This window comes from Vidua macroura, chromosome 12 (assembly GCF_024509145.1).
Source record: "Vidua macroura isolate BioBank_ID:100142 chromosome 12, ASM2450914v1, whole genome shotgun sequence".
NCBI lineage: Eukaryota > Metazoa > Chordata > Aves > Passeriformes > Viduidae > Vidua > Vidua macroura.
The window spans coordinates 1,159,742-1,179,183 of record NC_071582.1 but is presented as its reverse complement, the minus strand read 5'-3'; the positions used below and the strand labels follow the sequence as shown (position 1 = coordinate 1,179,183).

At 42.6% G+C, this 19,442-nt stretch overlaps 2 protein-coding genes across 7 annotated transcripts in view; both read right to left on the bottom strand.

The window, feature by feature from the left end:
• Positions 1–3,658: 3,658 nt before the first annotated feature.
• Positions 3,659–11,547, bottom strand: FBXO22 (F-box protein 22). Of its 3 annotated transcripts, XR_008438976.1 has the most exons (8): positions 11,371–11,547; positions 11,143–11,275; positions 9,972–10,059; positions 9,486–9,581; positions 8,451–8,615; positions 7,970–8,135; positions 7,348–7,692; positions 6,885–6,920 (listed from the first exon to the last, which is right to left on the bottom strand). XR_008438976.1 is itself a non-coding variant. In XM_053988218.1 (7 exons), the coding sequence occupies exons 1-7, from the start codon at positions 11,472–11,474 to the stop codon at positions 6,491–6,493; spliced, it is 1,182 nt and encodes a 393-aa protein (XP_053844193.1). In that variant the 5' UTR covers positions 11,475–11,531; the 3' UTR covers positions 3,659–6,490. The 3 variants fall into 3 exon arrangements, 2 of the variants coding, with proteins under 2 accessions (XP_053844193.1, XP_053844194.1); XM_053988218.1 differs by lacking the exon at positions 7,348–7,692 and having other exon boundaries at positions 3,659–6,920; positions 11,371–11,531; XM_053988219.1 differs by lacking the exons at positions 7,348–7,692; positions 9,486–9,581 and having other exon boundaries at positions 3,659–6,920; positions 11,371–11,532.
• Positions 11,548–11,667: 120 nt separating this feature from the next.
• The window catches only part of UBE2Q2 (ubiquitin conjugating enzyme E2 Q2), a 46,477-nt gene continuing 38,702 nt past the window's right edge, over positions 11,668–19,442 (bottom strand). For all 4 annotated transcript variants that reach the window (XM_053988216.1, XM_053988214.1, XM_053988215.1 and 1 more), the window contains 6 exons: positions 18,075–18,165; positions 17,691–17,749; positions 16,391–16,439; positions 15,438–15,533; positions 14,930–14,996; positions 11,668–13,207 (listed from right to left, as the gene is read on the bottom strand). In XM_053988216.1, the coding sequence (XP_053844191.1) occupies positions 13,176–13,207; positions 14,930–14,996; positions 15,438–15,533; positions 16,391–16,439; positions 17,691–17,749; positions 18,075–18,165 (394 nt within the window). In that variant the 3' untranslated portion in view covers positions 11,668–13,175. The remainder of the gene's footprint in view (positions 13,208–14,929; positions 14,997–15,437; positions 15,534–16,390; positions 16,440–17,690; positions 17,750–18,074; positions 18,166–19,442) is intronic.

Below are 19,442 nucleotides of genomic sequence, written 5' to 3'. Positions count from 1 at the left end.
ACATGCTGATTTATGAATCACTGTTATTTATGAAGGAAACGCTATTAGCAATTCAGACTGCCTCAAACCCATTGCACCTGAGAACATTTTAGCGTCTAAAATTATTTCAGTTCACAAACTTTGTGACTATGATGTTCAAATCAAAATAACATCAGGCTACAAATTCATTTTCAGGTGGTCAAATGTCACAGAAAGTACAGGGTAGCATTATATATAATTTAATAAAATAGTGCAACACTCTTTAGCAATGATTGCTTACAAAATTAATGAAGTTGATCTGTGAGCAATTAAGGAAACTCCAGTTCCAATGGATCAGATCTTGTGGTTGGAGTCACTGGAGTCTTAAAAATTATTACATGTTTATGAAAGGGCGAGTAATAAGGGCTCTCTCCTGTCTGACTCCCATTTCCATGAAACAGAAGAGCTCATATCTTTGAAATTACCTCTCCACCAGCTGAAAGGTTATGCAGGGAAGAAACTGGAAAAGACTAATTTCCTAAGAAACTCCATTACTATGATTACACAACAACCCAATAGAGTGTTATGGCAAAAATTATTTTATGCCTAGGGATCATGTTATCCTACAGAACCTTGTAGTAAAAGTCTCTTCATAATGTATTCCAAAAACCTTTTGATCACTTGCAGAACTGACAGCCATTACCAGGAAATCTATTTACAGACCTATAAGTTATATATATGCTTATATGTTACTTAATATAGAATTGCTTTTCATTAGCAGCCCAAACAAACACTGGAGCAAAGTGCAGTTAAAGTTACAGTTAAAGAAAGTCAAATGGCTTCTCAAAGAAAATGAAGCTTTCTCTGTGCTGCATAGTCTTTTGTTTTATAATGTTAAATATTAGAGAAAAACCAACAAAAGTCCATTTGGTAGCACTCCCCATTTTAAAGATAATGTCAGTGTTGTGCAACTCCTTCAAAATTTACTGCACTAAAAGAAAACATTTTCCTCCTGGCCCTGAACTTTTGAGGAGCTGTAGAGAGGCTCTGATTGTGTAACTCAGTTATTTGAAATTGGAAAGCCAAGAAGAAATGCGGGATAGAACTTCTCACAGCAGAAATGGTCGTTATTCTGTGTGAGCTATCTGCTTATGCTTATCCAAGTCTGTTCCTGCTCTCCTGGTGACTGTAGCCTGTTCAGCATAATCTGTACGTAAGGCAAAAGATCCATTTCATGATGGCAGAGCAGGCAATACAAACCCTGTGAAATACCAGTAGTCAGGCTGCTGCTCAGTTCCATCTTTGACACTGATACTCCACTAAACCTTTCAGCAGGAACCATTTCTAGAGCTGCAGAACCTGAAATAACAAGAAGATACTGCTGGTTTCGGTCCCCAAATTAAAGCCACAACCAATTTTTAACACTTTTTAGTGCCCCTCTATGTGAGTTTCTGTACCATTTGAAAACTTTTTTTCTGTGCACATTGAAAGAGACTGTTTTCAAATTATCCTCTCAATGCAAGTAATATTTAATCTAAAACTTCTGTGCAGACAAACAATGGGCTGTAAAAATCTGGGTGTTTTTTACGAGGGCTGCATCACTTGAATTTATGTTGTACATTCTCCATCACAGAGTTTGCTGCCATTCAGATATTTTCACCAGCTTTGAAGATTCTAGGAGAGTGGCTCTTTTGAGAGGATTATTGTTTGCCGTCACCGTTGCCATATTGACAACTCAGCTAAGATGCATTTATTTCAAAAAAAGCTGTTTCTAACTCTCATAGCTGTGAAAATTTATCATGGAAAGGTGACATGACCTGCCACTGACTCAGTGATGTGAATCTCTGAAACATTTCTTTTCAGAATTTTGTGCTAGCTGCTCAGGGAAGATATACTGGTGAGATGTAATGATGAAAATGTATACATTGTGTTTCAAAAGCATTTAGAAGCACAAATCCCAATGATTTGGGAATAATTTTTTTCACCTAAATTATCAAAGCACTTGGAAAAAAAATCTAATTAGGTGTTTTTCTGCTGATAATTCTAATCTAAGTATCCAGGTGATATCACTTCCAAATAATCCAAACCTCTCTCTCTTAGGCATTTCCTTTGAGTTTCCAATTTCCCACTGTGGCTGTATGCTCTCTTTAGAATAATACCTCACACTGTCCTGGAGTGCTGGTAGGCATGGAATAATCAATTAAATGCCCCTACAAATGTTTAAACTTGTGTTTGTTTGACCTAAACCAGTAGTACAGGCCCAACGCACAGCAGCAGCGGCAGAAGTAAGCTTGGTTTACCTCGCTGCACACCTTGGAGCCTACAGTTCAGAACCCCCTCAAGGCTAACCTGAGTCCTGCTGGAACAGCCTCTCCTGAAGCTGCTGCTGGCTGAGAAATGGACTTAGCAACAGGAAAAACTGCAGATGATAGTAAGCCTCAAACAACTGTGTTACCTGCATTTGTGTGCAGAACATACAGCTGCTGTGTATTAACATTAAATGGATTTTAGAGATCCACCAGAGATTGATAAAGTAAAAAATAACTTCTCCACCATGAAATCATGAAAAATAATCAGACAGTGGAGGAAATCATTACTGTCTTAATGTTTGCAGAGTGCTCAGAGACTATAACAGGTCCTATAAAAGACCACTTAACTATATACTTAAGATCTTTGTAATTTCTAACTGAGCAAACGTCTATACTTAAGTGTTATTTTTCTGTATCATTCTGCTGAGTAAAACAGAAGCAGGTATCTGAATGACAAATGCTTTTTGCTTGTTCTCTTACGGGGCCAAACACCAGAAAACTTAATTCCAATTTCTGATATGAAAGCTAAGAACCCCCACCACAGAGTTACTTCTAGTAGAAAGAAGTTCTCCATTTTTAGAAAGAAAAATAGAAACTAAGAGGGGGTAATGACATTGAGTGAGTTTTGAGGTAAAGTTTTAACTAAAAATTAATTCAGAATCATATGTAACTATTTGTTCTTAAAAGTTTTGCTCCTCTTTATCAATTTATTCTCGCTTTATTACGACTGCATGTTACAGAAACATCCTATAATGAGGAGATCTTTGGACAGTAACTTTAAAATAAAAGTTGCAGTAATAGCTTTATGTTTGGTAGTTGCTACTTTGGTTGTGTGAGTACGAGGTTATACGTCACACTACTTGCCTATTATTTTTTGAGTTTTTGAAACCTACAGATCAATTAATTGAATGATGCATCAAGAACAAATGTGCAGCAAAACATTAATATTCAAAACATTGGAAAAAAACAATGTCTTTACCTTTTGTAGGCAAAACTATCACTCCTCCCTGCAGGTCTTGTGACTTTGCAGGTTTTACTTTTTTCACAACAAAACCTAAACCCAGTTGTGGTCACTTAGGGACTCTATTCTCTGCTGGAAACACATTACTGTCAGCACTGGAACTGCAGATAGACCTTATCTTTAGATATGCTTAGAGCAGGCCTGCTATTTACATTTGCCTCAATCACTGAATACTCATTTAAGTAACTTTACCCACTTTAAAACCTCATGCTTGCTTCTTTTGAGTGACAGAAGTATAAATTTTGGCACTGCAAAACTTTCTATCAATTAGCTCTGCCTTTTGGTACACGCACCTCGTAAGCAAATATATTTGCAACTCTCAGCAGTTGTTGTGGTTGAAGAGCAAATAACAGCATGGAGGCAAAATGAATTTGGTTAGCAAAACACTTTAATCACAGATGTTACAGTTTTATCACTTACACCACTTCCCTGTCACATGGAAGGCATGATGTGGCCTGGGACAGACATTGTAGTGTTCCAGCTACGTGCATGGTTCTAGGGTGTTTTGGGCACATCCCCACACTTCTTGATGCTGAAGAGAAGGATTCCTGGATTCTGATGCAGACCCCCCCACCCCTCCACCCCCTTTTCTGCACTGTTTACCTCTGAAGCTTCCTCAGCTACAGGACCTGCTGACTGTCCCCTGCAGACCGCCCCAGGGGTTCTGGTTTAGCTGTGCCATTGTCTGAGCTCACCATCAACTTCTTCCACCTTCTGGCGGAGTCTGCACTGTTATTGAGGACACGTGGCTGATCTCTCTTCACCTACTCCAACACAGCAGCCAGTTAACCTTCCTAGGCTGCTCAGCATGGCTGGAAGCACCAGGAATCCTATCTGCATTACAGAAATTAAACATTTCCTTTCTGTCCTGTTAAACATGAAGGTTATGCAGACATAAAGGGCCAAATGTGACATTCTGGTTATGTTAAAATAAAACACAGTCACCTCCCACCAAGGGGCTTCTCCGAAAATTCAACCATACTCTGCTTCCAGATACCTCTCCCTCTAAATGACATAACTAAATGTTGTCCAGTCACATCCACACTTACTAATCTTCCATTCACAGATGGCCACTGGGAGTTCACAGCTCATACTATCTTCCAATTGAAACAATATCCCACCATCAATACAGCCATGGGGAAGTGCTGTCTGTGCTCAACACACACTGACACTAACAGTTACTGCTCAGGACAGATACACCCTACTAAAGCTTGCTAGGCCAAGTTCAGGAAAAGTTTTAACTAGACATGGGCATAAAGTTGCTAACTGAAGTCATCCTTAAGTAACATTTAAAGCAAAAATTGTTATTTTGTTGTACAACATACAGGTAAGTATTTTCTTTTTACTACACTGAAAATGGGCCAGGTGCTTGATTTAGCATTTAGAAATCAGGTGATATAGTACAAAATTAATCTTATTTTCTTGTCATTCTATTACTAAGTCAAAATAAAAGGGAGGAAAGAGTGTAAAAAGTGGCAAATATATTATTAGCTATACTGAGACTATGCTGAATTTACTTACTTGATACTGCATGCCAGCTGCAGCAATCAAAACAGGTGACTGATGTAAAAGCAAGGGAAAAACATGCAGAAGCACAAGTTTCACTTAAAGTCTCTATATAAATATAATATAGCCAGATCTTGTGTCTCACACAATTCCAAATTTAAGAGCAGAAAACCTCCTAAAGGAACTTAAAGATAGATAAGACTTATTTCTAAATACTCTGGATTTAAGACTGTAATCACGCTAGAGTAATCACACTATATTCTGAACCACACAGTTAAGCAAATGAAATTCAATTCCAAGTGGTGAGCCCAGCTGAACTCTTAGCTGGGCGACCTCTTTAAATGAGAGCTTTTACTCTAAGAATAGAGGGCAAGGTACTTTGACATACTTCTATCCTACCTTTATTTAACAAGTAGTTTGTTACTTTTCTCTGAGGATTTTCATTGATTTTATCTAGTAAAACTGTTCAGTTTTGTAAACAGGACTCTGGGAAAGTTCTGCATCTCTTTAGAAATAAAATCCAGGAAATGACAGATTTAATACATCAGTAGTTTTCCTAGAGTGCTTTACATACTTAAATAGAGCACATCAAAGTACTGTTTGTTTCTACATTTGGGTTTGCCATTGACACTAAATTGGCAGGAGCTGTCAACTCCCTCAAGGACAGAGGCCCTGCAGAGACATTGACAAAAAGAGATGGGCAATCACCAACCATATGACATGTAACAATGGCAAGTGCTGGATGCTGCAGCTGGGACAGGGCAATCCTGGTTGTGTGTGTGGACTGGGGGGCAGGAGGCTGGAGAGCAGCTGTAGGAAGGGAGTTGGGGTCCATGGTACGCTGGGTATGAGCCAGCCGTGCCCTGGCACTCAGGAGGGTCAATCATGTGGGGGGCATCAGGCCCAACACCACCAGCCAGACCAGAGAGGGGATTGTCCTGCTCTGCTCTGCACTGGGGCAGTCTCCAGTCCTGTGGGCACTTTTGGGAACCTCAGTATAAGAAAGACATCAAGTTTAGAGGGGCTCCAGAGGAGTGCCATGAGGAAGTGAAGGCTCTGGAGAGGAAACCTTATGAGTGGCTGAGGACACTTGGTTTGCTCAGCCTGGAGGAGACTGTTGTGGTCTTCAATATCTCTTCATTCTCATGAACACTGACAGAACTTGAGAAGTGGCATGAAGCTGAGTCAGGGAGGTTTAGGTTGGATATCAGGAAAAAAATTTTCCACCCATTGTGGCTGGACACTGGAACAGGCTCCCCAGGAAAGTGGTCAGAGCACCAAGCCCTGCTTGAGCTCAAGAAGAGTTTGGACAACACTCTCAGGCACTTGGTGGGATTCTTGGGGTGTCCTGTTCAGGGCCAAGAGTTGGACTCAACGATCCTGATGGGTCCCTTCCAATTCAGCATATTCTACGATCTGTAGGAACCGTTTTCATTTTGGAAGAAAAGAGGCTTTCTTCAAATGCAGAATTCCATCAAATATAATTTCCTGCAATTCTGATGTGTACAGGGGATTACACAAAATGCAAGGCTTTCTCACAGACAGTACAGTAAACTCTATTGCAACTACAAGACTCAGTATTATTACCAAAATGATGTCTATGTTTTGGAAGGGGCTTTGACTGCAAGACGTCCACTCTTCCAGACTTCTCAGCTCTGGAACGAAACAAACAGCTCCCTGAAGCATTAAACCTTACTTATGCTTGGTTTGCTTTAGTTGAACCAAGGTGAATAAGAGTCATAACAGTAGTATAACCATGAAGCAGGTCATCCTTTATGTCATTACATTCTCTTAACACGAAATTCCCAGTAACTATTCGATCACATCCTATTTCCCCATGTCCAAAAAAGCCAAAGAGGGGTACATTTGGAAAAAACTTCCTAAATGCATCTGCTTCCATATTCCTTTTGGTTTTGTAATGCCGATATCCTCTGCCAACACAGGCAAACATGAAGCCAATGGTGTTGTGCTCGGGGATGTTTGCTGCTTTGAGACGCTGCATGGCCGCTTCTGCTGTCCTCTCATCAGCCACATCCTGGTCTAGCAGGACTGTGGCACTCTGGATCTGGGGACCGCTGAAAGCCAACCCAACCACACCGCAGGCGTCACCAGGCTGGGCATGGTTACTGAAAGGTAACAGGCACCGAGTTAGAGAACATTCTGGGGGGACCACTTCTTACCTGAGCAAACTGCTGCTGTGGCAGACGTAAGTTCAATGCAGCTGACATTGCAGTGATTCTGATACCATCCAAAGTTAAAAAGCAAACCAAAGACTTCATATTTTAGCAGTGTTTTTGTGTAGCAACCTTTCACAAGGAAAAACTTCCACATCCATTACTAGGTATTAACCATAACCTTGTTTCACTCATGCCAAACTCAGTAGTTTGTTTATGTCACAGCTCTGCAACTCCAACTAAAACATCAGTTAAACTTAAGCAAAGGCACTGAGGATTTATACACCGAAGCAGGGCAGCAGTCAGGAAAGGTTTCGGATTCACATTGCTTTAAATTGGTTGGCCAGGACACACGAGGTTAAGTAGTTAGGTACTTAACCTTTATCTGCAGTGACTTTATTTAAGGTCAGCTCTCTCATCTGGGGCAATGGTGCTGCTGGCAAAGTCAGATGCAAGAAAAACGTTGCTATTAGTATGGACTCCAGACCCCCAGTGGGACGAGAGGAGCTATGGGCATGGTTGCACTGTGCTCCACAGGACAGAGTGCCACGTCCTTCAGCAGCCACGGTGGATCAGGTGAGCTCCTGGGGCACAGCCTTGCTGTGTGTGCAGCTACTGCTCCGTGCTCTGAGCCAAACTGAGGCAGATACACAAACACAAGTTCACATCCTGGGCTTCATCACAATGGGTGCTCATTACCTGCACTCCAGAGATGAAATGCTGACTGCAGTAAACACACAAAGGTATCTGAAGCTGGAAATCTCCTTTTCACTGGGTTTCTCCTAACTGAGTTTCCAGAATCCAAACTGTAACACAGCCATACCAAGCTTCCAGCTTTTCTGGCTACATGACAGTGTAGCAGTTGTGACATTCTTTCCCTTTAAGAAATTGTTATTTTACTACTGGTAAAGGGGATTTTCAATATACCTTGAAGGCTATGATCTGCAATGTTTCTCTCATGCTAAATCTTTTTCATCATTTACCTTGAAAAAAATACCTACTTCTCAGAAGTCAGTGATGTAAAGCTCTCCACTTGTCCCCCAGCCAGGATGATACTTTTCTCATTCAATGGATTGACTATTTGATGAAGAAATCGAGTAGCTCCAGTCTTCCAGGAGTTGTAGCCAAACAGAAGAACAACACGGAGATCTGGGTTATTCTTCAGACCTACAAACAAAAGCCAACACCGATCCCCTTATTGTTAAATCCTGAACTCTGAAGCCCAACCATCCTAGCTTCTCCTCAAATAATACATCACACCTCGGCTTGAAACATAACTGAGGTAACGGGAAACCGATACTCGGGATAACTTCTCCTTAGTACTCCAGAGGGAGGAGCAGAGATGCACAGTCACCAGCTGGAGCCCCACAGAGGCTCTTGGAGCCAGTACAGAAGCTGCTGGTTCTACTCAGAACTCCAGACTGGCACTTCAGAGAGCAGCACCTCACAAAAGCCCACGTAAAAGAGAGAAAAATGACATACCTGCTTCAGCAAATTTGCTTTCATCAAAGACCCTGTTCTTCACATCTTTAGAAAAATGGAAGGTATGAATTTTCACCCCATCAATTTTGGGAAACAACAGAGCAAACCCAGCTTCGCCCTCTTCAATCTCTTGAGGCTGATTGCTACTTGAACCCATCGGGGTAACTACGGAGACAAAACCAAGGATCCTGTGTTCAGAGATTCTAGTACATTCTGTTACACTGACACGGGCAGAAAGAGGTAGCTCAGGACATCTAAAACATGACAATCTAATTCCGTAACAACTTATCTAATTGAAAGCTAACTTTTTTTTGTTAATGTTTTGGAAAGATGAAACACATGGTCCTGCTGGCTATTGATCACACTGAAGTCAGTTTTGACACGGAGACATGGATATATTTACACGTATCTCCCCAGTGACACCAAATATAAAACATTAGGAAAACAAGAACAGTGCAGTACAAGCCTTCCAGCCAACTTCTGCAAGCACACAGACATACTCAAGTTTTTAAGGTGTCCTATAAGCACGTGATGACAGTATAAAGCAAAACTGACACAAAAATTGGGAGTGTATTATTAAAATATGGCAATGACAACAATCAAAATACCTTACTTACGATGTGGGAAGTGAATTTAAGGTGACAAACCATAAAAAAAAGACAACTTTCTAATGATAAAAGTGAAGCATGAGAAAAAGCCTGCCACAGGAGGCCGTGAATTTTCCAGTTACTGCATATGCCTCCTGCTAGACCATTTCAAACAGGTATATACCAGGATGCCCTCTACAGTTAGTCACAGTATGACTGAAATGCATACATAAATCCAAGCAACATTCAGTAAGTATGTTAAGGTGCCAGGGAAAGCTGCCTGCCTAATTAAATCAACTCTTTTAATTACAATTGCAATACATGAAGTAAGCTCCACGTCACTTAGCAGTGACACTGTGAACGCCTGAAAATTGAAACCAGTGCTGAACAAGGAGGGAGATGACACCTTCAAGCTGACTTCTCAAAAACCCACACGTTTTGCTCCTACCTACAATCCCTGGGGTGACCAGTCCAAGAACCTGACATCGCTTTGGCAACAACCTTTCAAGTGCGAGTGCCGTTTCTTTACTGTTTCTTTTTCTGGCTGTCAAGACAGGAAGAAACCAACAAAACCATCAGACAGCAGTAGAAGTGTGCTCTCAGCAAATCCCACAGCCAATCCCGGCCTGTTTAAGCAATGCTGCCCGTCAGTGGCCGCCCTGGTAACAGCACGCTGGTCTGTGCTGCTCCCTGAGAGCTGCCGGCAGGCAAACACCCGGCGCTCTCCACGGAAGGGAAAGGAACCCGCCTGTGCACATTAACACAGGCCTGCGAGCTGCTTCGTACCACAAACGCGGCACTAGGCAGTCACGGTTTCTGCAAAGCATTTCCTGTCCACTGAAACCGGAACGCAGGAAATTCCCTTTCAGCTGACTATGCTCTACTCACAGCCCAGCATATCTTTACGTGGGAGTGAGTTAGGTCCAGGCTTTACCTTTCTTTTGCTCGTGACACTCCTCGTGCCCGCTGAACGTCTCTGCATCAGCGATGTAGAGCACGGTCTGGGGCAGCACGTGCACCTTCTGCAAAGACACGGGCGGAGGAGAACATAAGACAGGACTACAGTGAAAAAGCAACCCCGGCTGGGAAGAAAGGATGATGTCTGGCTCCAGATTAGAAGGCTGAAGGATAGCTTTATTAAAACTATACTATATTACATTAATATACTGTTTAAAGAGCAACTATCCTATTCTACATGCATACTTCTTACTTACCTATCAGCTACCAACCAACCAACTAACAAACTCATGACTGCCTGCGGAGAGCCCGAGCCACAGCTGGATCCCATTGGTCACTGACCCCAAACAGCCTTCCCCAGAATCCAACCCAGCAATCACTTCAGGTAAACAATCTCCATTCCACATGGGGAAAACAAAGGAGCAAAGATAAAGACTGTTTTCTCTTCTTCTTTCTGTGCGTCTCCTGAGAGACAGAATTATGTCTCTCTGTGCAGAGAACGTGAATGCCACAACAGGACGGAGTGGAGGGAAAGTGGGGGCAGAAACCGAGGATAAATTGCTCCTGCTCCACCGCCAGCCCACACTGGTCCCCTCCCCCTCACCAGACTCCTGCCAGCCAACAGATAACCTCTCATTAGCCTCAGAAGTGCCCAGAGGCAGGAAGCTGACCCAAAGCTCACAGAAGCAAGAACAGCTCAGCAGATTGGCCCGTGACTCTACTCCTTCTTTCAGCACTATCCAAACTCCTTGCATCCATGGTTGCTGGCGCCTACCGTTCACGAGCGCTGACGCTGCTAAACAGCGCAGACGTGCTTCGGGCCCATCTTGTCCCAGCTGATTTAACGCTGACCTGCTGAGGCCCGTCTACTGCCAAAGACCCTGACATGAACCTCTGTGTAGTGAAGACCCAGCACCGGGTTAATACGGGAAAGGAATCCCGCCAGAGAGAGAGAGAGAAGTCCCGCAGCGTTACTCAGTGTCTCCCAGCCTACGAGAGTTAACCTCTTAACAAGATTGCCGCGACGGAGAGGCGCGCCCTGAACTGCAAATCCTCGGCCTTCCGGCCGGTGCATTCACACACAGCACTTTGTTTGCCGCCTGAGCCCGCGGCGCCCTCAGGCAGGCGCCGGCCCCGCGCCCCCTCACCTCCAGCTCGCGCGCCAGCGCCCGCACCAGCGCGTGGTTCTCGGCGGGGCCCGGCTCCAGCGCCGACACCCACGCGATGCGCTGCCGCGCCCGCAGCGTCCGCCGGGCGCACTCCCTCCACAGCCGGCACACGCTGCAACACAGCACGGACACGCCGCGTCAGCCGCGCCGCGCCCCCGCCGGCCAAGCGGAGCCGGCCGCCGCCCACCCCACCGCCCCGGCCCTTACCAGGCGGCGCGCAGCAGCGCCTTGGTGGGCAGGAAGCCGAGGACACGCTCCACCACCTCGGCGAGGTTGGCGAGGACGTAGCCGCCCTTGGCCGCGGATTCCATGGCCCCGCCGCCTCCCCGGCCCCGCCGCCCTGCGTCACGCGCGCGCGCCGCCGCGCCTGAGGCAGCTTCCGGTCAGCGCGAGCGGGCACACGCCGCTACGCTGGCGCCGCCCAGCGGCGCGGAGGACCCGTGCCGCTCTCACCTCCCCCCCTGTTCTTCCCTCGCGCCCCGGGCCCCAGCACGGACACAGCGCTTCGTAAAATGCTTTTTATTCATAAACTTGATGCAAGTTTACAAATTATTGTACATTGCCAAGGAACTCTGCCAGAAGAAGTGGAACCCAAACCGAAGCGTGCGCCGCGGGGCGCAGGCCGCGGCCGCCCCCAGCCCCGCCGTGCCCGGGGCGTTTCTTTCGAGCTAAAAACTGGATCTAGAAGCAAATGCACAAGGACCCGCGGGCGCCTGATAGAGAAAAGAGCACAAGTTGATAGTCAACTAAAAAAAAAAAACCCATAAAAACATGCTTCTGCACTTCTGAAAGTGCTTAATCCATGGAACACACCCTTCGCTCGGCCCCGAGGAGTGCACACGCCTAAGGACTAGAACTACAACCAAAATAAGAGTCGATTCCGGTAAGGCAATGAAATTGTGTAAGTACACAGACCCAGACTCATCTCCTAATAAAGAAAGAACAGTTCCCATTAGTCTTTCAATAACAAAGCCACCGTCAAGACTATGGCAGCATTTTTACGCCTCTGAACTGGATGACGTGTTTTTGTACTTTACTGTAGTTTTTATACAAAAATTTTTCATTCAAGGACTTTCATCTCAATTTGTGCCAATCACTTTATAAGTTCATTAGTTTAGAAATGATTGCAACAACCCGTTAATAAAATGGAACACCTAAAAAGGTTTTTAGTATTTTAAATAACTTCAAGCTTCATACTGTGGCTCTTCTTGTTAAGGAGCTTGAGCCAACAAGTAGCAGGAACAGCCCAGCAAGTTCTGATGCCCCAGTGGACGTGACTAGTTACAAGGTTTCATTGGCACAGCCTTGCTCTGCGTAAAACCAAAAAACCGAAACAAAATAAAAAAGAAAAAACCAAACAAAAAAAATTAAAATAATCTAAACAAAGAGCATCTTTTCCAATAAAAAGTTCATATTCTCATACAGCCATGAAAAATGTTTAATGACTTAACATACATGTGTTTTTCCTATATCATTAATTTGGAAAATACTACAAACGCTGTCATTTTAGACCAGAAAAACTACTGTGATTTGCAAGACCTGACATTTCCTAAAACAGTATTAAACAATGTATTAATAAACTTCTTGGCTTTAAATGAAACAATACAATGCAAGTCTGCCTTTTGCAAAAAGTAAGAAATACACAGAAGTGTGTGAACAACTCACTCCTATTGTATGATCTTTAGTAAGTCAATAGCCTGCTGCAGGGAGAGTTTATGCTTTCAAATAAAAAAAGGGAGAAGGGAGGGCGTGGCCCAAATCTGCTCAATCCATAAGAACAAATATGGCAAAGGCCCAAACTGCTCAGTCCAGACGCCTAAGAAGAGCGGAATGGTAAGGCTGTAACTTATACTGTACGTGTCAGTTGATAGATTATCCACTAACTTATCTAATAGCTAAAGTCCTCAGTACAGCTGTTACAGGGGCACTCATAGCTTGAGTCTGTGTGTTGGAAAACATAAAAAAGAGCTTGTTTTGTTGACATTGGTCCAGGTATACAACAGTCCTCAGCATTAGCCATCTTCTTTTGGAGGAGTGTACCAGCCTGTGGAGAACAGAGACATGTTAGGTACCAATGCTGCTGTGTGCAGACCATCCTACTCTTCACCTGTGGGAGATGGAAGCCTAACCTGGCTCAGTCCTTCCCTCTTAAAGCAGGCCAGCTCAGTGCCCTGAATGTGAGTAAGCCAGCAGTGCAAGACAAACCACGTGGCACACACCAGGATCTGACCTGGTATTTGGGTGTGCACACACGGGTTTCTACGGCAGCAGCTATCCCGAGCTGGACAAGTGGAACACCAACGAGAGGAACCTGCTGAAGGAGGGTTGTTCTAACCAAACTTCATAGAAGAGAGGCAAAACCCTCAAGTCTTCAAGCTACTTAAAACACAGACATACAAACATGACTGCACTGGGACACTTATTTTGTGTACTGTAGAGTTAGGCATGCACGAGCAACTGCATGGTTCCAATGGAATGGTTTATCCTACTTCTGCAAATCTTACTGTAGGAATAAGCTCAGAACTGTCAGATGGATAACTGGTCTCCTGACATAATCTGGCACATTTAGCAGCTGAATCATACCTGATCAGCTGTGTACTGCTTTTTCTAGAGACCTCCAGAGCTCCAGAGTCTGAATTCTCCCAGCCCCTCTTGTAACATTTCCTTTAAACGTGTGTACAGTGACTACAAGGCCTATTTGTGCTGTCCCAGAGAGCACGTAGCAGCTCTAAGCTTGAGACACCTTTCACAGCAGCACTGAGTACTGTGAATGCTTTGTGTACAGATCCTGAGGCAGGACTGATCACTTGTAGCACATAAAAGTAAACAGCCACGCTGGCTTTTGTAGCAAACAAAATGAGCAAAAGGCTCAGTTAACGGCAAGATCAAAATACTGTAAAATCGGAGATGATGTTGAAGCCATTATCTTTGATCTTCCTCCCAAGAGTACAGGTGTTATGTTCCGTGTTAGCAGCAGGGAAGCTGAGGTGCTCACTGCAGTCACACAAGCACATTTACAAGAACCTCAGTTCCTGGAGGACACTGTGTCCAACCCAGAGCCCCGAACATCACTGAAGTGTAACTGCACTGACTCCCTCATCACGAGACCAGAGTACCAATTCTGCTGACTACCTTTATGTAACATGTAAGCTACTTAAACCTTTTAAAGCCTCAGGCTTCTCATACTGCCACAGTAAATTCAATTATATCTAAAGCACTTGCACACTTGTTTTATGCAGCAGAGACTTTAAAAAGCCCATACCAAAACAGGTTTTTCCCTATTCTATTGTACACTTTCCCAGCTAGTACACCTCATTTGGACTTCTTGTATGTTTTAGTCTCAGGTCTTTTTTCCTACTTTCTTTCTTCATTAATGTTATTTCCACTAGGCTCTTGACACATTGAAACAAAATCTTTCAGGGAAAGGGATAAACTCCCGGGAGATACTCTGCCAATATTATGAGTCCTTAAAGCCACAGTAGCAATGAAGTTCCTAGATCAACTGGCTGAAAATGAAATGCAGCTGCCTTTCAACAAGCAGCAGGAACACACACAACATTCAAGTAAACCAGAAAAGTTGCAATGAGCTTGCAGTGAAGTTATTTAAGCACTACTGCTTTTCTAGTGCAAGAAGAAAAGAAGGAAGAAACATTTATGGTCTTCCCAAGCCAAAATAAGACACTTTGTCACTTCAAGTTTCTCTGTGGCAAACACCAATTCCCAGGGTGCTGTGCAGACAAAAACGAAGTGGCAAGAATATACATACCATTTTTCTCATGTATTTGTACTAGTGACTTATAGGACTGCTGTGCTCTTGCTAGATTATATTGATTCTGAAAGGAGAAAAAAATAACATAAAAACCTGCATCTAGACATGCAAGACTCAAAAACAGTTCTAAGAAGGAAATTTTACAGTGGGCCTAAAAATAAAGTCCATACACAGTGTTAGAACATTCCTGGCTTTCAGGATTCCCTTCTCAGAGACAGAAATTCCAAATCCTCCCAATCCTAATCCTCCTTGCCTCCCCTCCCTTGCCAATACAAGGATAGCAAAAGCCTACCCTGCCCATCCCAAGGCTTTATCCAACTCATATGCTTGTAATTACATAAAAAACATTTAATTGCCAATAAAATATTCATAACAGGCACCAGCCAACTTGAAATGCATATATATTTGCCATAGCAATTTTGTCATTAAGCATCTTCTATGGGAGTCAGCAAGGAGATGGAAGTCCAACAGTGATTTGTGTAATTCAGAAACACAGCACGTTTACCTTATTGGCTCCAAACTGTACTCTGGCTTTTCCTTTGACTAAAGTGGCATTGATCTGCATGATGACCGATTCTATTGAGTAGGCACTGCTCCAGCCCTGGAGGAGGAAAAGAATGCTAACATACAACATGTACTTGCTTCTTGTGCTCACCTTCCAAATCTATTTTGGAACATGTGCTTTAGGATTTTTTTTTTTTTCCTGAATTCCAGTTTTAACTAATTATTTTCAGTTAACATTTCTTTTCCACAGAAAATCTGTAAAATTATGTACCATCCTAGTACTAAGAACTCGTAAGAAGAATGAAAAGGCTGAATCACATTTCCAAAATCTAGCAAGACAAACAAAAAAAGCTTCATCCTTACAGCACTGACACATTTTCAGCAATGTCACAACAGAAATTACAACTCCTTTTTCCAATAAATAGAAAAGACTGATATCTAATGAAGTCAATTCAATAAGCTGTAAGAATTCTGCTCATCTCTGGCATTGCTTTACCTTCCACAGCTCACAAGAGTTTCTGCCAGAGCCTGCAAGTAAGTTACTTCATTCATTTCCTTATTTTAAAGAGAAAATCACTCTCTCTACACAAATCATCTATAATTGTCTGTATTCCTCACTTCTCCAGAGATCACTTCATGCAGTTGGAGAGGTTTCTAGAAAAGAAAACAATGTGTTTCCACACTGCCTTCCTCACAGAAATTCTGAGAGCTCCAAGTTCACATGCTCACACTGCCTGCCTCTCCCTCACATCCCTTGTAAGCCATCCAAGGCAGAAAATAAGATCTCAAACAAGATCAGTGAGGCAAATCTTGTGGGATTGAGGTTTAATTCCATCATGTTTCCTTTGGAGTGTGTAGTTTATTCCACACAGGGATTCCTCAACTCAAGGGAAGCACCTATTTTCATTATTTTCAGGCATGTTTTATTATCCAGATAACAGAGCTCATATTCACCTGTTTAGTAAGAAGTTCCATGCATAATGCACCTCCTCCTAGGACATACCTAGAAACAAATGTAAAAGAAAATATACTTGACATCAGCAGTTAGTAAAAAGATGCAAGTGCTCGCAGCACTTTAAGCTCCTGCTACCTTGTTTGTTCAATTCTTTGTTCATAAAGCTGAAATGCCCTTTAGCCAGTAATATATTGTAACTAGTTAGCTACGTTATACTTAGGCAGAGAAAATTAGCATAGAGAAACAAAAAAAGTTGTTTGCTAACTAGACTTAGCTTAAACCACTGACTGAGCTATTCTGCACAACTGCAGAGACCACAGAAAAAGCAAAGTTACTTTTTATGGCTACTCTACATATACATGGTAGAGATGTGTAGCTAAAAGAATCTAGCAAAATTCAATTGAGTAAAGAAGTTTAACACCATTTCAAACAATGTAGGTGCACTTATAAATGATGAGATAACCAGATCTTCTCTTTCTCTTTTCCTGTAAATAGCTTTTTTAAATTTCAAAAACACTTTATCCATTGTGCTGACTGGGACACAGCAGAACACCCGAGTATGACAAAACCTGGACTGAGGGAAGAGAATTTACCACTGCCAAAATGTATTCTCCTCTGTGATCAAGACATTTAAACCTCATAGATCCATATGACATTCAGAGGGAAAAAATGACCACTGAAAAGCCATCCTTTTTTCATTCTAAAAAGAAGTCTGAGCACAATAAAATTAGAATCCAATGAATTTTCTGGTGTTTGGGTCTGCTTGTTTAGTTTTGAGATAGCAGCACTCCACAGGAACCCTATTTAACTGCACTAACCATTTACTGAATTAAAGAAGAATACATGGCAATTCAGATCACATAAGAATCAGCACCAGCTATCACAGACTGCATTTCCAAAAGCAGGTATCATTTCCTGTCACCAGGAGATGCATAAAAGGAAGGTGAATTTAATTGTCTCTCCATGGATATATACAAGTGCCACAGACAGCACTTCAAACATGCTTTAGATGACATCTGGAGCATGTTTTCAATTAGATTTAGTGGGTTTGGATTAGCATTCGAGGAATTTTTAAACACAAACTTTATGTCAGTGTTACCAGCAAGAGAGAGACAGGTAAGACTTTACAGCAAACTTAAGGCAACACAAGGATCAAGACCCATTAAAGCACCAACCCAAACAGCCTCCAACGGGAGAAGGAAGAGCGATGTTAGCCCCCCACAGAGGCAAGCACAGAACTTTTCAAGTTGTAACATTTTTACCACAAAGCACAATTTCTGCAGGGCAACTCAAACCTACCCTCCCGTGAGCACAGGAGACACCACTCGCACAAAGGGAGGATCAAAAGGGAAGTTATCCTGAAAAGAGTAATAAAAAAACAGGTTGAGGAAAATACTGTGACACTGCTTCCCAAACAGAAAGTATTTCAATAGCCTTATTTGTCAAACCACATTTGAAGTACTACAATTTTTCAGTTCTGTAAAAATTCACTTTCCATAGTATTGGCTAAAAAAAGCATTGTTTTGGGAAGCTTCAGTGTTGAACTTAAGTTAGTTTTCTTTACCTGCCCATTTTTTAATGCTACATTCCATTATTACCCAAGTAACAGCTGAGGGTCACTTTAGTAATTTTCTACAGTAAGCCTCAAATTTAACCACAGCTTTTCATCCTACAGACACTTACCTTAAAAGAGAAGTTCAGTAAAATGTATTCTACACCTTCTTTTTCTTTTAAGACCTGAAGATCACTATGCAGTGGGCTATCAGGATCAACCCTATAAAAGCAGCAGGGGGGAGACCATGGATGAAGTTCATATTTTCAATACCTGTAAACAGTAGTTCCTCTTAAAGATTTCCTTTGTGTAATTGTAGTTTACAAATTGTAGTTTAAGGTGAAATGTAGGAATTTCTTGCTCCTTTTACCCAGTAAAAGCTTTGCCATGAGATCAGCATGAAAACTTGCTGCAATGTACAACATTCCCAATGCTATCAAGTGTTGCTTAAACACAGCACAAAATAAGCTGTTTATTTGAAAAGAGCAATTTTAATTCTCTTCAGTTCAGTTGTGCTCAAATAAGAGGGGAGAAAAACAGGAAGCCTGTAGTAATCTTGTTTTCAGCACATAGTTAGTGAATCCTTTATGGAATATGTAATTGTAGTTCTGCATCAGCTGTTAAAAGTAATCTGCATCACAGAAGTACTAAAGCCAGCAGCTTCTGATAGGCAGAATTTCAACAACTGTTTGTTCCAAAATGCTGGTGGTGAACAGCCTGGTCATTAATTCAGACACTACTGGGTTAATATGACACCCTAGCAGCTTTTAAACAGAAGAGACTAGTCAAAAACACCTGCAGCAAGTCAAAGGAAGATGTTAAAGCGACTGAAAGGCCCTTAAATCTAATCCTCTACTACAGCTGAAAGTACAAAGTTATTAGATCTCATTTCAGAACTTCTTGGGCAGATAGTCCCCATTCTATCAGTGTGAAGTTATTGCAGAAAAAAAAAATCTTCCCAGTGCTTAGGAACCTCTCATTTCAAGCCATGGCTTTTGCAGGGCCAGTTCAAAGGGACTTGTTCCAAGTAACAATTTCTGCTCCTTCCTCATATGGGCTCTTTCCTCTGAACATCTACCCCTCACCTATTCTGCACACAGTGCATTTGTTTCCAGACACTTTTTGCTGCAATAAACAAACACAACACTTCCCTTAGACATTCTGGAAGGCATTTGCTGCATGTACTCCATTTCCTCTTTTCTGAAGGCAGAAAATGAGACCTGTTCACAGCACTTGAACAGAGGTTTCAAACCACTGCACATGGTTTGAGCACTTGGTTACAGATGCACTCAATAGGAAAGGCCTCCAATAACATGATACAGATTTCTCTGATGTGTCATTCCTGCCATTTTCAGCCTCAAAACCTTCCCATGCCCATGATTACACTAAGAAGGAAACAAACCTCTTTCAGCAGCCGGTGACCCAGTCTGCACAAGTCTCACCCCTAGGACAAGGCAACAATTCCTACAGGCAGGCAGCACTACTGTGCTGAAACAGCC